The sequence below is a fragment of the Oryctolagus cuniculus genome, chromosome 12 (genome assembly GCF_964237555.1).
Source record: "Oryctolagus cuniculus chromosome 12, mOryCun1.1, whole genome shotgun sequence".
NCBI classification, from domain to species: domain Eukaryota; kingdom Metazoa; phylum Chordata; class Mammalia; order Lagomorpha; family Leporidae; genus Oryctolagus; species Oryctolagus cuniculus.
In genome coordinates, this window is record NC_091443.1 from 55,948,734 (window position 1) to 55,966,419 (window position 17,686).

A 17,686-nucleotide genomic window follows, 5' to 3' on the forward strand; every position below is an offset into this window, starting at 1 on the left:
AGCATAGTTTAAGATCACTATTAGTCCAATCAAGATTGCTCCAGTCTAATTTCCCAGACTACCCCTAAATTGTCCAAGTGTAGAACTCTCAAGGTCTTTACCATAAGAAACCCATCCCTGTCCCTGTGTGGGCTGCCAGCACATGGTTATGCATTGGCTTTGTATGCTGCCCATTCCAGCCACGTCTGAAACAGATCGATGCTGATGAAGACTCAAGGACTTGGAGCAGGAAGGGGGTGGTGTGAGAGCAGCCACTGAGCTGTTGCTCTGAGGGTGGAGACCATCTTCTCTTTCCTGGGGTCCTGCACTTCCCTCCCCCTCTTCATGTTCCATATATTGCTCTCAAGGAGGGACACTTGAATTTGAGTAGTCTGCATTTTTTTTTTATCCCCTTTCTTAGCAGCCACAACATTTTGGATCCGTGAAATATTATATATATTGTTCTGGGATCAAGAGATAATTCACATATTGGTTCACTTCCCAAATGTTGCAACAGTTGGGGCTGGGCAAGGCCAAAGCCAGGAGCCTGTATCTTCTTCTGCGTCTCCCATGTGAGTGCAGGTGCTCAAGCACTTGGGCCATCCTCCACTGCTTTCCCAGGTGCATTAGTAGGGAGGTGAATTGGAAGTGGAGCAGCCAGGTATTGAACCAATGCTATATGGGATGCTGGCTTTACTCACTATGCCATGGTACCTACCCCAATGAAGTAAGTCTTTTTACTGGTCCTGCCATACATATTATCCCTTTTGTCTAGTTATTCTAGCCATTATTGAGAGTGGGGTGTTCAAATCTCCAACTAATCTTGAACCTTGAATTCTGGGTGTTCAAGTCTCCAACTAATTTTTTTTTGAAGATTTTTATTATTTATTTGAGAGGTAGAGTTATAGACAGTGAGAGAGAAAGAGACAGAAAGGTCTTCCTTCTATTGGTTCACTCCCCAAATGGCTGCAACGGCCAGAGCTGCGCCAATCTGAAGCCAGGAGCTAGGTGGTGCTTCTTTCTGTTCTCCCATACGGGTGCAGGGGCCCAACCACTTGGGCCATATTTTACTGTTTTCCCAGGCCATAGCAGAGATCTTGACTGGAAGAGGAGCAGTTGGGGCTAGAATTAGCACCCATATGGGATGCCAGTGCTGAAAGCAGAGGATTAACCTACTATGCCATGGCACCAGCCCCTCCAACTAACCTTGAACCTTGGATTCTGCCTTAAATTAATTTTTTGTTCATAAATTGTGGGTTTCTGTTAGAGCATATATTTGTATGCTCATAATCGTTGTATCTTTCTGAATGACCCATTATTCTATAACAACTTTCTTAAAACAATTCTTAATGTCTTTTTGATTTTTTATTTAGTCATTGTAGCTAGCTTTTTTGGTTACTCTTGACATAGGATGGCTTTTTTTTTTTTTTTTTCATGGCCAAGGTGGAGGGGGCATTTTTGGTTTATTTTACAAGGAGCCTCTGCGGAGCAGCAGGCGGTGGAGGAGGCCCTCAGAGCACAGGACGCGGCTGCTGGGTCATCAGCACCTTGAAGCGCTTCTTGATGGTGATGCGGTGTCGCGAGTACTTGTCGTCCGGGGAGAAGCGCGCAGGATGGGCCGAGCAAGTCTGCTGTCCCATAGGGTCAAACTTCTTCAGCGTGTACACCCGGTCGCCCTCCTCGTTGAGATAATACTGGAGAAACATGACGACCCGCAGCGCGGCTCCTGCGCCACACGCAGCCCCGCCGGCCGCTTGCGTGCTCGCCCCATAGGATGGCTTTTTATTGCTGTTTTTAACTTAGAATGTAATGTGTCTCCTATAGACAGCATATGGTTTGGATCTGTTTTTATGCATTCTGCCAGTCTCTACCTTTTGACTGCATTCCTTGATCTACTGACATTTAATATTATTTAATATTATTGATATAATTAGATATTCCTGTGCCCTTTTAATATTCATATTTTATTCCTCAATTCTTTCTTTGCTGCTTTCTTTTACATTAAGTAAATATTTTGAAAGTAGCATTTAAATTGCTTTAATGTTTTTGTAGATTTTTTAGTCATTTTTAAAAAATATTTATTTATTTGAGAGGTAGAGTTACAGTGAGAGAGAGACAGAGAGAAATGTCTTCCTTCCATTGGTTCACTTTCCAAATGGCCACAATGGCCAGAGCTGTGCCAATCCGAAGCCAGGAGCCAGGTGCTTCTTCCTGGTCTCCCATGCAGGTGCAGGGGCCCAAGGACTTGGGCCATCTTCTACTGCTTTCCCAGGCCACAGCAGAGAGCTGGATCGGAAGAGGAGTAGCTGGGACTAGAACCAGCGCCCATATGGGATGCTGGCGCCACAGGCAGAGGATTAACCCAGTGTGCCATGGTGTACTTTTTAGTAATTTTTAAATGATTGTTCTAAGCCTACCATATGTTTTAACTTAACAGAATCTGCTTCAGATTTGTGCTAACCTAATTATAATGATGTGCAGGAACATTGTTTCTGCACAGCTCTGCTCCGTATTCTTTCTGTGGTACCTTTGCTACAGTCACTCTGTTACAAAGCCAGATTACATGTGGTGATAATTACCTCCTGATACTTTGTTATGGCAGCTTAAGAAACTAGTACTGATTTGGTACCAGGAATTGAGGTTCTGTTACAAATACTAAAAATGTACAACTGATTGTGGAATTGTGTAATGGGTAAAAGAAGAATTTTGAGGCAAATGCTAGAAGTGACTGTTAGAAATATGGACACTAAAGGAAGAGTTGGGTAGGTCTCAGAAATGAGGAACATCCCGGTTGCCCCTCTTCCAGTCCAGCTCTCTGCTGTGGCCTGGGAGTGCAGTGGAGGATGGCCCAAGTGCTTGGGTCCTGTACCCGCATGGGAGACCAGGAGAAGCACCTGGCTCCTGGCTTCAGATCAGCGTGGTGCAGAGGCCATTGTGGGGTGAACCAATGGAAAAAGGAAGACCTTTCTCTCTCTCTCTCACTGTCCACTTTGCCTGTCCAAAACAAACAAACAAACAAACAAACAAAAATGAGGAACGTGTTGCTGGATACTGGGGGAAAAGCGGGTCTTGACTGAAAGTGGCAGGGGATGGTGGTAGACTAGGGAGGGAGCTTACTGCTGTAATCTAGGGGAAGACAGTTACAAAACCTGGAGAGAGTGCAGTGTCAGAAGAGTTAGGGAAAAAAGGGCAAAGAAAACTGCACACAAATTAGAGGGACGTTGTGGACCTACGGGGAGAGACAGCTCAGGACCCCAGCAGCGAGAGCTTTAGCACCAGCTTTGGAGAATGCGGTAAGACCAGACTGCAGCAGCCAAGCTGCTGGTGATAGAGTTGTGGCAAGAGCCTGGCGTGAATACCGCGTGGAGTCCTGTGGGGGACAGTGTACCTGCCAGCCTAGAGGGAAAAGAAGGGGGCACATTTCTCTCCCCAACCACCTGGCACTGGGGTCCTGTAACAAACTGAGAGGGTGGGGCCACTTTGTACATGGGTAACCGCTGCAGCAGCTGGTGTCCTCGTCCCCAGCAAGCAGCCAAGAGGAGACACCTGAGTTTGGGAGCATTGACAGGGACTGGGTGCTCATGAATGTGGGAGCCTTGTGTGCTGGGACTGTGAAAACACTGTGGTTGTGTGGGAGGGTGCAGCGTGTGGCTGGGTCTTTGGGCGGTCACTGTGGGTGGCTCCACACGTTCAGGGCTCCCTGATTCCCTGGCAAGGGTCATTGCTGTGGGATCCATGCACACAAAGAGGACTGCATGGATCCTTTGTGTGGTTCTTGTGGCAGTGTGAACAAATGTTGGTCCCACTGGGGCGACCAGGCATTGGTCTCCATTGAGGAAAGAAGGTGAGCCTGAGACTATACCCACAGAGCAGATTAAACCTCCCCTCTGATTAAAAAAAAAAAAAAAAAAGACTTAGCATGCTCAATTTGGGTGTCACCTTGGACACTCTCCTCACCCTGGAGCAATGAACAGAGCTCCTTGGCCACACCCAGCACATGCGTCAGGGTATTCACTAAAAGAGCAGACACTCCACTAATCCACAGAGGCATAGTGCAAAGATAAAAGCCATCACGGGGGGAAAAACAACAAGTATCTCCACACGTGCCCAGATATAAACCAGGCAACTCAAGAAACAAGAATAAGGAAGACAACATGACACCTTGAAAGGAACACAACAACACTTCAATACTACAGTGTGAGAATGAAGAGATAGAAGAAATGCTGGAAACAGAATTCAAAAAACTGATCATGGGATTACCCAGAAGTAATCAGCAGCAAATCCACAAATTAAAGAAATCCGTATGTGACATGAGTCAAGAACATTTTCCCCATGAAATTGAGATTTTAAAGAGAAATCAAAGGGAAGTATTGGAAATGAAAAGTTCAACAGAATAAATAAAAAATGTGGAAAGCCTTAACAGAAGAAAGATTGTCAGAAGACAAATCTGTGGGAAGTTTACAGTCAGACCAAAAAACAAAACAAAACAAAACAGTGTTGGAGATTTATGGGATACTATCAAACAACACAATGTACAGATCTTAGCAGTTCCTGAAGGTGCGGAAACAGACAATGGAGTAGAAGGCCTTTAGAATGAAATAATTACAGAAAACTTCCCTGATTTGGAGAAAGAAAAGGACATCTAAGTACAGGAAGCACATAGAATTCCTAACAGTCATGATCAGAAAAGATCCTCACCACGACACATTGTAGTCAAACTCTCCACAGTAAAACATAAAGAAAAGATTCTAAAATGTGCACGAGAGAAACGCTAGATTACTCTGAGGATGTCCAATCAGACTCACAGCTGACTTTTCATCAGACACCCTGCAGGCTGGGAGAGAATGACGAGATATATTCCAAGTCTCAGAGAAGAAAACTGTCAGCCCAGAATACTGTGCCCTGCAGAGCTCTCACTTATAAGTGAAGGTGGAATAAAGACCTTCCATAACAGAGAAATTGAAAGAATTTGTCACCACTCTTCGAGCCTTACAAAAGACGCTTAAGGATGTGTTACACAGAGAAACACAGAAACAGGGTCATCGCCATGAAAGAAGGTGAAGGCAAAAAGTCTCCCAGTAAAAGTACAAGGCAAATCCAGAGTAAACAACAGGAACATTTATGGGAAAACAACAGGGAAATTGAACTTACTCTGGTTTTTCTTCTGTAGTTCTTTAGATCTCAAAATATCTTATTACTGGGAATCTAGCCACATATTAACGCAATCTGTGTTTGAATCTTTTTAAAAAGAAGAAATTACATTGGGCCATCCTTTTTCCCCTTCTCTTATTACATACCACTTGTGTGATCTCAGTGTTAAGTCTTACTCCTGGCCGGCGCCGTGGCTCACTAGGCTAATCTTCCGCCTTGCAGCACCGGCACACCGGGTTCTAGTCCCGGTCAGGGCGCCGGATTCTGTCCCAGTTGCCTCTCTTCCAGGCCAGCTCTCTGCTGTGGCCAGGGAGTGCAGTGGAGGATGGCCCAAGTGCTTGGGCCCTGCACCCCATGGAAGACCAGGAAAAGCACCTGGCTCCTGCCATCGGATCAGCGCGGTGCGCCTGCCACAGTGCGCCAGCCGCGGCGACCATTGGAGGGTGAACCAACGGCAAAGGAAGACCTTTCTCTCTGTCTCTCTCTCTCTCACTGTCCACTCTGCCTGTCAAAAAAAAAAAAAAAAAAAAAGTCTTAGTCCTTATGTCTCTGGGCAGAAGAGTGCATCAGTTATTTTAAATGAATTTTTTCTGTCTTTGAAGCTCAGTCCATAAATGTGGTGTTGCCACAAAAGAAAACACTTGAGTTTGCATGACTTTGATACCTGAAAACTGAAATTGATAAGATGCATCATGTAATGAATTAGGTTTTGATTTCTGGATAAAATTAGAAATGAAATAAAGCTTTGAACTAATTACAGGATGAAAATGATAGCGCTTATAAGTGCTGTGAACCTTTTTGTGTTTGAGGCATCTAAAATTTAAGTGTTTATAGCTCTTTCTCCTGAAATCCTGCTCTTCTCTGTGCTTCTTGCATTTACTGTTATTATTGATGTTGTAAAACAGCAGGGTTGAAGTGTCGTTGTATCCGTGTTCATTATGAATTCCACAGCTTTTCTAGTTAGGAAAAGTCTCAAAAATACTTTCAGTGTCATTTTTTTTGGTTAATATTTTACTCACTAATGGCATTTTTAGATACCTTTAATCATTTTAATGAAGTATCTATAAAAATTTAAAGCATTACATTTTGTATTGGAACTAGTTAGTGAAAAAAATTAGCTTATTGATATTGTAGATGTTCTGGTAGTTATTTCAAAATTTTTAATTAAAATTAAATTTCAAAATTTTTAATTAAAAACTAAAAATTAGCTTATTGAGACTTATTTAAAATTAAATTTCAAAATTTTTAATTAAAAATCTTAAAACTAGCTTATTGAGACTGTACATGTTCCACTAGTTAAATTTCAAAATTTTTAATAAAGGAACTTTCGCAGAGAGGTTAAGACCTGATGGTATCCATTAAATTAGCTCTGTGATGTGGAAAGGAACCCTGGAAGCAGTGGAGGACGTGTGAGGGCAGTGACTTGCCATGGTTGTGGTTGTGGTGTGCTCGTACTTAAGTACAGGTAGAGACGCACTGACATTTGTGTTCCCAGTAATCTGGAGTAGTGTCCTGCATTTATCTGTACAAACATAACTATAAATTAGTGGAATCTACAAAGAAGAAACTTGATGACTACTGTATTTGGGAGCTTTTGTACAGCTAGGTGAAGTTTTCATGATATGAAGTTAGTTGGATTTTAAAGTTTACTATTATAAAGAAGACATGGCATTATTCCATGTGCTCAAATGATAACTTGCTTATTGAGTTTCAGAAGAAAAATCACTGCATTAGCTATAATGTTGAATTGGCCAGTTGTGGTATAAAGCTTAAATCTGTGTCTCAGATTTGAACCATTGTAGTCTAATGCTGCTTTGTGTATACTGTAAGTGCAACAGATAGTCTTAGCACTGAACATGTATTGATACCTTGCAAATAAATGCAACCTTAGATGTAGGTGTTTTGATATGCCTCAGAAAGTTTGAGTGTCTGTGAATTTGTATACCTGTTTGGTAATGAAAATATTTCCTGTTCTTTTTTTGTTCCATATTTTCATGTTTAAATTTGAGTTTTTAAATTTTTTACTACTGTTAAGTACAATTTGTTCAGTGGTTAAAACGGAGTTGTCAGTGAAGAAACTTAAAAACAGCCTCATTCACGTAACTGCCTAAGTAAAAACTACATATTGTGTTCTATGTTCATACACTTTTAATGTTTAGGCTTTGTTTTGATGATGTTTAGGCTTTGTTTCTGTTTAATAAGACTTTTTACCACTGATAAAATGAAGGAATGTATCTTTTTGAAGAGTTACATTCTGTAAATAAAAATTGGTTGAAACAAAAAGTGGCAGGGAACATAGCCTCAGTTGTGTTCTGTGGTGTGTGTGGCAGGGTTGCTGACTCTTGTGAGAGTACAGAATTGTCCTGTCAGTCCCTGTCAGTGGGAAGTTGATGGTCTACTCTTTCTTATTTTCTTTTCTTGACTGTGATTTTAATGCTATTACTTGAGGTGAATTAAGAAGTGATACGGGCCAGCGCTGTGGCTCAACAGGCTAATCCTCCGCCTTGCGGCGCTGGCACACCGGGTTCTAGTCGCGGTCGGGGCACCGGATTCTGTCCCGGTAGCCCCTCTTCCAGGCCAGCTCTCTGCTGTGGCCCGGGAAGGCAGCAAAGGATGGCCCAGGTGCTTGGGCCCTGCACCCGCATGGGAGACCAGGAGAAGCACCTGGCTCCTTGCTTCGGATCAGCGCGATGCGCCGGCCGCAGCGGCCATTGGAGGGTGAACCAACGGTGAAAGGAAGACCTTTCCCCCTCTTCCCCCTTCCTTTCTAGAGAATGCTACACTGTTGTCCAATTAGTAGTCATGGAATAAATTTTCTCATCTCCATTCTGCAGGGTAGGTGAAGTGAAATTGACTCTTGGCTATAGGAAGAACTGCAAAACATCAAGCTACCTTTTTTTCCCATTGGGAATCTGACTTTGTACTAAGTGGACTGTGTGTGTGTGTGTGTGTGTGTGTGTATTTGTGTATTTGTGTGTGCACATTGTTGAAGATGATAGCCCAGCAGTAGTTTGATCTTATAATGGATCTTTAGCTTGTTAACCTAATTGGGTTCCTGTTACTTTAGGAACGCTGCAACCAATGACCAATGGCCAAGTATGAAATACATTGATAACTACCAGACCAATTTTGTAATGAGTCTAACAGAAAAATGATGCCCTTGTATTTAGAGTTTTCACATTGCTTTCATCAGTATTTCCCTGTTTGCTCTGTTCTTTCTCTTAAAGGCATCTTAAAGCCTTGCCTGTTTGTGTTTTGTCCCAGATCTTTGCCTGATGTACCAAAGTTGAAATCTCAAGGAGTTGTTAAGATCGGTGTATCTTTCTTCAAGCTATACCAGATGTCTTCTAAACTGGGTTTGATCACTTTGGACTATTCTCCTGTGGAGGCTAATGGCAGGTCCTCTCATCCCTGTGTTTGTGTTTGGGTAATGAGATCCTAGATCGATGATTGTGCTGATCTGGGATTAGTGAGTCATAGATCTGTATGAGACCCAGCCTACCCTAATATGTGGTAAGTGTTACGTGATGCAGTGGAAGGCCCACTAATTCCATGTAGGGCTCCTGCCTTCCGTTTCCGTGCTGTTTCGCTGTGTTAGCTCCCCAGGTGTTTCAGATCATAATGCTCTTTCCAACCAAGATAATTATTTTGCCTAGGTTTATATTTTTGCCCTGTTTCATGGCTATGTTCTAAGGTTTATGCTAACCAGAGAACCCTCCATGAATTGTATTTACCCAGTGGACCAACCTGAGAATATTGGATTTTCCCAGATTAAATCCTGCTAGTATTTTCATTCTAGTTCTATACCCCCCGATTTTCCTCAGTTACAAAGCTGTTTTCTTTAAAATGTTTCTGATGTCTGTTATGTTTAAAAAATTTATCTGTTACTTGTAAGACAGATCTCATCCAGTCACATAGTGTTTAGGCTGCCAGCATCTTCTGGTTCTAAGAAACTTGCACACTGGAGGGAAACCAGCAGTCCTTATATTATAATGTCGATTGCTGTGTTTTTGGCTTGACAAGGAAGTTTTTATGGTATTTGAGGCCTGAAAGTGATCTTGAAAGGTCAGTTACACCATCATATCACAAAAGCTCTTGAAACCTGATTGAGATAAAGATATTGACTAGAGGTAAATTTCTTAGGTGAGTGGCTGTTGGGAAAATTTACAGTGAGCCAAAATAACACCATACCTACACTTCCTGTGTGAAGCAATGGGACCACATCTGCACAGGGAGTGGGTCAGACTTCATCACCCAGGCCCTCTGGCCCATCCTGGCATGACTCATGTTGGTTCATCCACTTACCTGCCCTTTGATGTGGTGTGACGTAAGGCTCAGAGCACCATCTATGATGTACCTGAGCCAGAAAATGTTTAACTTTGAGCATTTTGATTTCTTTTAGATTAGCTTATAGGTAATAAGATTTTAAAAAATCTACAAATAATACCACACAGAAGATGGCTTCTTTCCCGTTTTGCCTGGCGTGGCCTTGTCAATAAATCAGTGCCATAAAATTAGGGACTGTGCTAGATTCAAAACATTTCAAGGGAAGATTAGATCTAATGTGTAGTCCTGAATTGGATTGTGGTCTGGAAAAATCAGCTGTACAGGAAAATTCAAGTGGTAGAGGAATTTGGAAATAGTTTGGTACATGAAATGAAACTTACTGGAATGGAGAGATGGAAAACAGTAATTTTAAAAACCTGGTTACAGAAAAAAAGGATGTATAAATAAATATGTGGAAGACCTGGAAGCATATGTACTAAGTTGTTAATGGTACTCTGGGGTGATGGGAATGTCGGGTTTTTATTTTAGATTTTGCTTATCATTTCTTCCTACTCTTCTGCAAGGCATATGATCTATTTGTGTGTTTATGCTTATTTTTAAAAAACAAAAGTCCATACTAATACATTTTGTACAGATATGTTTTCTAATACACTTTTTAAATAAGGATTTTATAATCTTTGGGGCATTTCTTTAAAATTTGTTTGGATTCCACAGATATCTCTTGTTAAAAAATATGGTATTTTATTATGGAAATTTTCAAACTCATGCAAAATTAGATAGAATGAGTTTCCGTGTAGCAGTTCTGCTTCAGCCACTTTGTCACACAGTTTATTTCACTTCTCCCCGCCGTCCTGCTCTACCCTCTGTTTTGAAGCCAGTCCCACATGTTGTTATGGTTTCATCCCTAGAGAGTTTCATGTTATATCCAAAAGGTGAAAACACTTAAAAGGCAACATCAGTAATCATACCAAACAAACAGTCAACAAAATCCACAGTATTTACATAAACATGCAGTCATTTCCCACATTTCTCCGGTTGTCTCATGGTGACTCTTCTCTCTGGCTGGGTTGTCTGAATCGGGGCACACATAGTTCTCTACATGACACTGGTGATGTCCTGGTCGGCTCTTCTGACTACAGGACTGTCCCATTCCCCTGCCATTTTTCCTCCCCTTGCAATTTGTGTTGAAACAGAGCCCTTAATGGCTTAGAATTTCTCATAATCTGGATTTTCCTGTTTGCTGTCTTAACCTTTTACTGCCCAAGGCTGAAAACTCTTTTCTAAAATATCTCTGAGCAGGGTCCCCATATATAAGCTTATAAAGCACATTTATGGAATATGTCCGTAAAAATCTGCATCGAAAGGCAGAATTGATATTGGTCCTACCGCCCCTTGCATTTAAGACTGACAGCCTTATTTAAACTACATGACACAACTGTTGACTTAAGATTGAAAGGGACTGATTTTGTATAGCCGGCGCCGCGGCTCACTAGGCTAATCCTCCGCCTAGCGGCGCCGGCACACCGGGTTCTAGTCCCGGTCGGGGTGCCGGATTCTGTCCCGGTTGCCCCTCTTCCAGGCCAGCCCTCTGCTGTGGCCAGGGAGTGCAGTGGAGGATGGCCCAGGTGCTTGGGCCCTGCACCCCATGGGAGACCAGGAAAAGCACCTGGCTCCTGCCAACGGATCAGCGCGGTGCGCCGGCCGTGGCGGCCATTGGAGGGTGAACCAACGGCAAAAGGAAGACCTTTCTCTCTGTCTCTCTCTCTCACTGTCCACTCTGCCTGTCAAAAAAAAAAAAAAAAAAAAAAAAAGAAAGGGACTGATTTTGTAGATATCAGTTACACAAATATTTAGACAAGAACTTGCCAGCTTTCCTTCTCCATGCTCATCAAAAGAGTTTACCCTGAAAGAAGAGGCTGGTATAATGGGACTCTCTCAAAATACTATTTAATATTCTCAGACAACTTGCTGTATGAATTTGCTCTTTATTGTGAAACCTGTGTCCTTTTTTCTTAAACTCTCAAGGCTACTGAGGTCGAGATTTCCACTGCCTGCTTATTGATTTGTCTCTAATGATTGCAGGTTGAAGATGACAGCGATACAGAGACTTACGGAGGAGAGAATGATGAGCAGGGAAATTATTCTAGAAGGAAGATCGTCTCTAACTGGGATCGTTATCGAGATAGTGAAAAAGAGGTGAATAATGAAGGAGGAGAGTCTCAGAGGGGGACAGACTTCAGCGTCCTCCTCAGCTCCGCAGGTATGAATTCTGGTTGCATGTGGTACCGTGTAGCTAAAGCTGCATAGACATCCCTCTTACTTTGAAATTATGGTTTTTAAATTTTTTTCTTTTGTTTTTTGCTTTTTCCCCCCATTTTCTTGAAATTATGTTTTTATAACTGGGAAGATGGGCAAAGTGTACAAGAGATCTCTTATTTCCTTACAATTGTGTATGACCCACAATTACCTACAAAGATATTTGCCAGTTTAAAAAGATCTAAAGGATGAAGATGTGAGGAACAGAGAAATAAAATGAAAATGTTTTGTTTTGAATTCCCTCTTCCCACAACTGTAGGTTGCTGTTAAATTCTGCTTTTCATCTGCCTGCACCAGAACAGTACTCAAAAAGTGATGCTTTCTCTTCCGGCATTGTGGAATGCACTTCTGAGTAGGAAAGAAGTGGCAGAGTATTAAGTTGTGAGTCAGAGCACAAAGTTCAGTGTGGTGTCATTATCACATGAGTAGGTGACACATGTAACATAGTCCCCTGAGATAGAGGTTTGGAGATGACATTCAAGATATTGACTGCACCAGGGCTAATAATCCTCCACTTGCCAGTCAAGGGAGTATTGCCCTCTTGTTCCTTGCATTCTGGCCAATTAGGGGGTTTAATAGCTGTTTTCTTCTAGGTCCGAGAAAGGAATGAAGGTAAAATGTGGACTGGTCGGTTACAGTTCTTATCGGCTTTCTGCCCGAAGATCTAGAAGGAGAAAATTGGGGTAATGCAGTGAAATTAGCTTGTGTGCTACCTGTGGATTTAATTCAACCAATTGTGTAGTCAGTATCTGGTAATAAGAGATACTGTGTGTTTGAAGGCAATTAAAAATTCTAGTCTAATGCAGCAGGCATGTCAACTGGTTTGTGATTTTGGTTATTTAAGCATTTTATTGGTAACTTATAACCTGGCACATGGCTCGGTTCTGTGTATTTTTCTTGTGGTCTGTCTTTGCTTCCTGATTTCTTAAGTGTCTTGTTTACTTGTGGTTTCTTCGAAGGTTGTGGCTGTCATACTTTGATATGTGCTTACATTTCTTCCCTATTCTGCTGATTACTTGTCTGTCTACTCTCACCACAGCGGGAGTGTTGAAGGGCTGCCTTGCTTTCTCCATGCGTGCTGCAGTATTGGTTGCTATATGGTTGGCTTTTGAGAGGTAGAGTTTGTTCTTTGATGACAAAATATTACGTTTCCCTTACATAGGTTGCTGCACTCTTTGGAATGATTCTGTATTTTAGAACATTTGTTGGCCATTTGGATGGCATACACGTAGCTAGGTCTTGCCAAATGGCTTCTCAAAGTAGAGATGAGCTAGAGTTCCTAGTGTTCCCCACTCTTGCCAGTACATAGTACTGATAGACTTTTTAATTGTGACCAGTCGATTGGATGGTATCTGATTGTGGTTCATACAACAAGTATTTAAGTGGCTGCTGTTTCCAGCCGCTGTTTTAGAGGCTGATGTTATAGTGGGGAACGGGACAAAACCACTTGCCTCGTGGAGTGGATGTAGAAAGAAAAAGAAAGCATATAACATGGTGAGTGGTGGTAATTGGTTAGGACAGAAATATTGTGAGGAGGAGCTGTTGTAGTTTAACAAAAGGATGCCAGAGAAGGTGGCGTTGAGGAGTGGTCTGAGGAGGTGAGGGAGAAGGCATTGAGGGTGTTTGCAGGGAGAATGTTACAGGCAGAGGGAGTAGCAAGGAAGGCAGCGTGGCAGAAAAGCACTGTGTGGCCAAATCTCCTGGAAACCTGTAGACTCTTAGAGATGCGGACTTTACTCCGAGTAAGATGAGTCGCCCTGGAGGGTACTGAAGACGAGCAATGCTTTAGCAGGGTTGCTCTGCTGTGCTGGAACGAACTAAAGACAGTTCCCACACAGTGTCTGGCAGCAAGGGGACCAGCTAGGAGGGTGTTGCAATAATCCTGGCAAGCAGTGATGGTGGCTGGGCCAGGGTGATAGCCAGGGAGCTGACGAAACATGGTGGAGTTCTGGATCTTTGTTGAGGGGAGAGCAGAGAGGGCTTGCAGATAGGTAGGTCTGAGAGATAGGAGGATGTCGGGGATTTTGACCTGAATAGCAAGGTGAAAGGAGTTGTCTATAAGTAAATGGGTAAACTATATAAGAGTTTAGTGTTGCTTGTTAAAGTTGCGATGCAAATCAAACGTCCTGTCAGCCAGAATTCCTGTAGGATATACGAGGCTTCTTTAGAAAGCTTGAGGAGAAATGGAATTAGAACAAAAGTTTTATTTTGATGCAAAAATCTTTTTAAATACACGCATAGCTTTTTCATAATTTTTCATGAACTTGTTGAAGACTCCTTGTATACATGAATTCCAAAAATTTTTTTGTATGAAAATAAACTTTTAATTAGTCCCCCCTCCCTGCGCCATGAATGGTTTGAAGGGCTTTTGTAGGTGGCTTATTCAATATAATTGAAAGGAGGTTTTGACAAAGGGAGTCACTACAGAGATATAAGTAGGCTATAGGAAAAGCTTGGAGAGGAGCACCACATCGTAACCATCCTTTGTTGTTGGAACTTCGAGGAGAGTCTGTCTGCACAGGGTTTGCCTGTAAGATGCATCACCACCTGTGGTCAGGAGGCACAGCCAGTGGAGACGACCCCACATGGAGAGAATCAGGAGTGAGTCCTGTAGCTGTGCACTCTTCTCTTTGTCTCCTGCCGGTGCTTCCATGAACCTAACCTGCTGGGAGCAGAAGGAAGGGCAGCCTGCTGCTGTAATGCACATAGGTTAACCTTCAGGGCAGCAGGGTGGAGGGGGTAGATCTGCAGTGGCAAATGGGGTAGACCCAGCACAAGATGCACAAGGAGAGATTGAGAAGCCTGTTGGATAAAGGCTGCTGGGGATTTAGCGTTGAGGTCTGGGCTGAGGTACATACCGGGTGTTGCCAGCCTACTGATGATGTTGAAAGTCATGAGAATGGAGGCATTGACTGAGGGGTTATTACTTAGAAAAGGACTGACCTCTGGGCACCACAGTGTCTAAAGGGTTGGCAAAATGAGAAGAAACCAGCAAAGGAGATTGAGCATGAGTGCTAGAGGGGAGACGAGGTTTTTGTACTGCAGGGTTTGGGGGAGAAGGAGGGATCTGCATCCAGTGGCGGCGAAGGTGATGAACTGATCATTGAGTCGAACCATGTGAGGCACTGGTGGTGATTTCAAGTGTGCAGCTTTGGTAGAGTGGTGGGATAAGTTCTTAAATTTAAAAAGAAGGTAAGAGGAGAGACATTTGAGACAGCAAGTATAAACAACTCTTACAACTCTTAATTTTATGGAAGTTAGTTAAGAAAGGAAAGGAGAAGAATCAGCTGCTTGGAGGGAATTGGTTCAAGACTTTTTTTTTTTTTTTTTTTTTAAAGATGGGAGGAACAACTACATATTGACTTGATGATAAAGATCCTGGAAAGAGGGCAAATGTGGGGAGCATTGAATTTCTGGTCTATGTTCTTTAATAGATAGATACCCATATACAGTCATAGCATATATTGGACAGGTAGACAGATTGCCTATCGCTAGGGGCTTGGACGGTTTTTCAGCTGCAACCAGAGGAAAGGCAGCATACATGGGCATAGATACAGGGAGGTGGGTGCAAGGAATAGGGGTTTAGTTTTCTCCGTGAAATAAGCTGTGAATGAGTGTTAAAGAAGAGGTGTTCAAAGTGTGAGGAGACAGGAGAAGGTAAGAAACAGTTGCGCAGGGAGTGGGAGAGTGAATGAAACAGGAAAATGAGAAACGGTCACTGGGTGGCGGGTCCCACAGGCCCACTTGAGGTGACCTGTCACGAATTTCAGCTGAGGGTGGCTGCGTCTTTCCCTCATTACTGTTCTACGCTGTGGATGTGGGCAGAGAGGAATGGGAGAGCAGGAGTTAATCCCGGTTAAAGCTTAGCTGGGGAAGTGCAATGGAGGGAGAAAGGATAGTGAGAAAGACTGACAGTTTTAGTGGGTTGAGGAGGGAGGTGAAGGCATGAGAGGAAGTGGAGGGCAGTACAGAGGTGTTGGTGTCAAGGGAGAGTGAGTTGGAAAGGTAGGAAGTGGTGGTGGGAGGCGGAGACTGTTGAGTGCTGAGATGTTTGGTGGGGTTGCAGATGATGGTGGTGAGGTAATGTGTGTAGAAGCCTGGACTTAGTGGCCCTGGGAGGCTTCACTTTGCATTTCCATAGTTACTCTGGAGCTGTGAAGTGCCTGCCCCCATTCTTTGATCATCCCCCTGGTTTGTTTCTAATTGATTTCTACATGTTGGAAATATAATCTTGGTACTTTGGAAGTTCGTCTTTGTAAGTATCTTCCAATATGAGATTTGCTTCTACTTTTGTGATGACTTTCTGTGCGTAGTTTTAAATTTTAATGTCATAGAATTTGTCATTTTCTATCTCTAAAAGTTGTTAAAATTATTTTAATGACTTAAAAGACAGCGAGGGAGGGACCGGTGTGGCTCAGCAGGTTAAGCCTCCAGCTACAATGCTGGCATCCCACTGGAGAGCCAGTTAGAATCCCAGCTGCTGCACGTCTGGGCAGCTGAGGAAGATGGCCCACAGACTTGGGCTCCTGTCACCCACATGAGAGACTGGTTGGAGTTCTGGGTTCCTGGCTTCGGCCTGGCCCAGCCCAGTCCACTGGGAAGTGACCATTTGGGAAGTGAACCAGCAGATGGAAGACTTTGATCTTTCTCTCTAATTCTGTCTTTCAAATAAATATAGATGAGTAGATAAAATATTTTTAAAAGGCAGACAGTGAAATAATGGAGATTCACATCTGTATGTGGGTGGCGGGGACACAACTACTTGGGCCATCACCTGTAGCTTCCTCAGATGTGCGTTAGCAGGTAGCTGGAGCCAGAAGCAGAACAGCTGGAACCTGAGCCAGGCCCTGGATATGGGATGCAGGTGTCCCGAGCAGCATCTTAGCTGGTAGGCCAAGTGCCCCTTCCCAGCTTATATTGTTTGATGCCTTGAAATATCCAATTTTTTCCCCAAGATTACAGAAATGTTCTTTATATATTTTTTCCTTCAAAGTTCAAATTTTGCTTTGTTCTCTGAGGTGTTCAATTTTATTGGTTGCTAAGGTAGCATAATTGCTTTGTATTTTAGTCTTCTAAGGCATATATAACCTTTTGGATTCCATTTTCTATTTAGTTTATAATTTATCAAAGTACCAACATAACTGAAATTAGAACCAATTTTTCAACTTTGGAATTTTTGACTTTTTTTTCAACAAGTCATTTAAGTGTGGCTTGTGATATGGTAACTTTTCTTTGGGCCAAGCAGTTTAATATAAGAACAGGCCTCACAAACAGCTGGATTTGAATCTATTGCATCACATTTCTGTGTAAATTTAGGCAATTTCTTTTTCTCTGTATGAAAACAAGAATGTGGCAAAGTAAGAGTGCTGGATTTGATGTGCCAGCAACCACTGATTCTTTGGTTTTGGTTCTGCTTAATATGTAAATGTGGTTTATAGGTTCAGTACTTATCTAAAGTTCCTTTTGATAGAAGCTGAATTATCTGTATTTGCTGAAGTTCCAATCTAATAGCATTTTTCTTGAATGCTACGTGGGAATAGTTGACAAAATTTAAATCTCTTTTCTGAGAAGCTAGAAGCTTTAGGTATATCATTGGTGCTTGAGCTTGTTGATTGGCTACCAGTGTTGTGATTGAATCTAAGCATGGAGAAGCTGGTGGTATGAGGTTACGTCATAGTGTTTCCTCTGCCTCACCTGTCTGCCATGTGCCCACAAGGGTGTCCGGTGCCCTCCCTGTGCACTGTGATCCAGGTTTGTCTTCTCAGCTGAGGGCTACCTGATGTGGACTGTCCTTTATACTTCATTTCTCCCTCCAGAATTAGTTGCACTGTGCGTATGCTTCCGACTCAGTGTTTTTGCTGAAAGCACACCTTGCTTAATGTGTACTACCTAAGGAGAATTGCCATTGTTGCAGTGTACTTTGAAGGTTGCTAATTAGAGAATTTCTGTCGCT

The 17,686-nt window shown here is 42.7% G+C and overlaps 2 protein-coding genes across 4 annotated transcripts in view; one reads left to right on the plus strand and one right to left on the minus strand.

The window, feature by feature from the left end:
- Nucleotides 1-17,686, plus strand: part of AVEN (apoptosis and caspase activation inhibitor) — a 190,215-nt gene that overhangs the window by 43,475 nt on the left and 129,054 nt on the right. For all 3 annotated transcript variants that reach the window (XM_070053965.1, XM_051822123.2, XM_051822122.2), the window contains one exon: nucleotides 11,500-11,677. In XM_070053965.1, the coding sequence (XP_069910066.1) occupies nucleotides 11,500-11,677 (178 nt within the window). The remainder of the gene's footprint in view (nucleotides 1-11,499; nucleotides 11,678-17,686) is intronic.
- On the minus strand, nucleotides 1,435-1,747 carry LOC108178276 (H/ACA ribonucleoprotein complex subunit 3). Its single transcript, XM_051822128.2, has one exon. It carries the CDS (start codon nucleotides 1,683-1,685, stop codon nucleotides 1,491-1,493), a length of 195 nt encoding a protein of 64 aa, XP_051678088.1. The 5' UTR covers nucleotides 1,686-1,747; the 3' UTR covers nucleotides 1,435-1,490.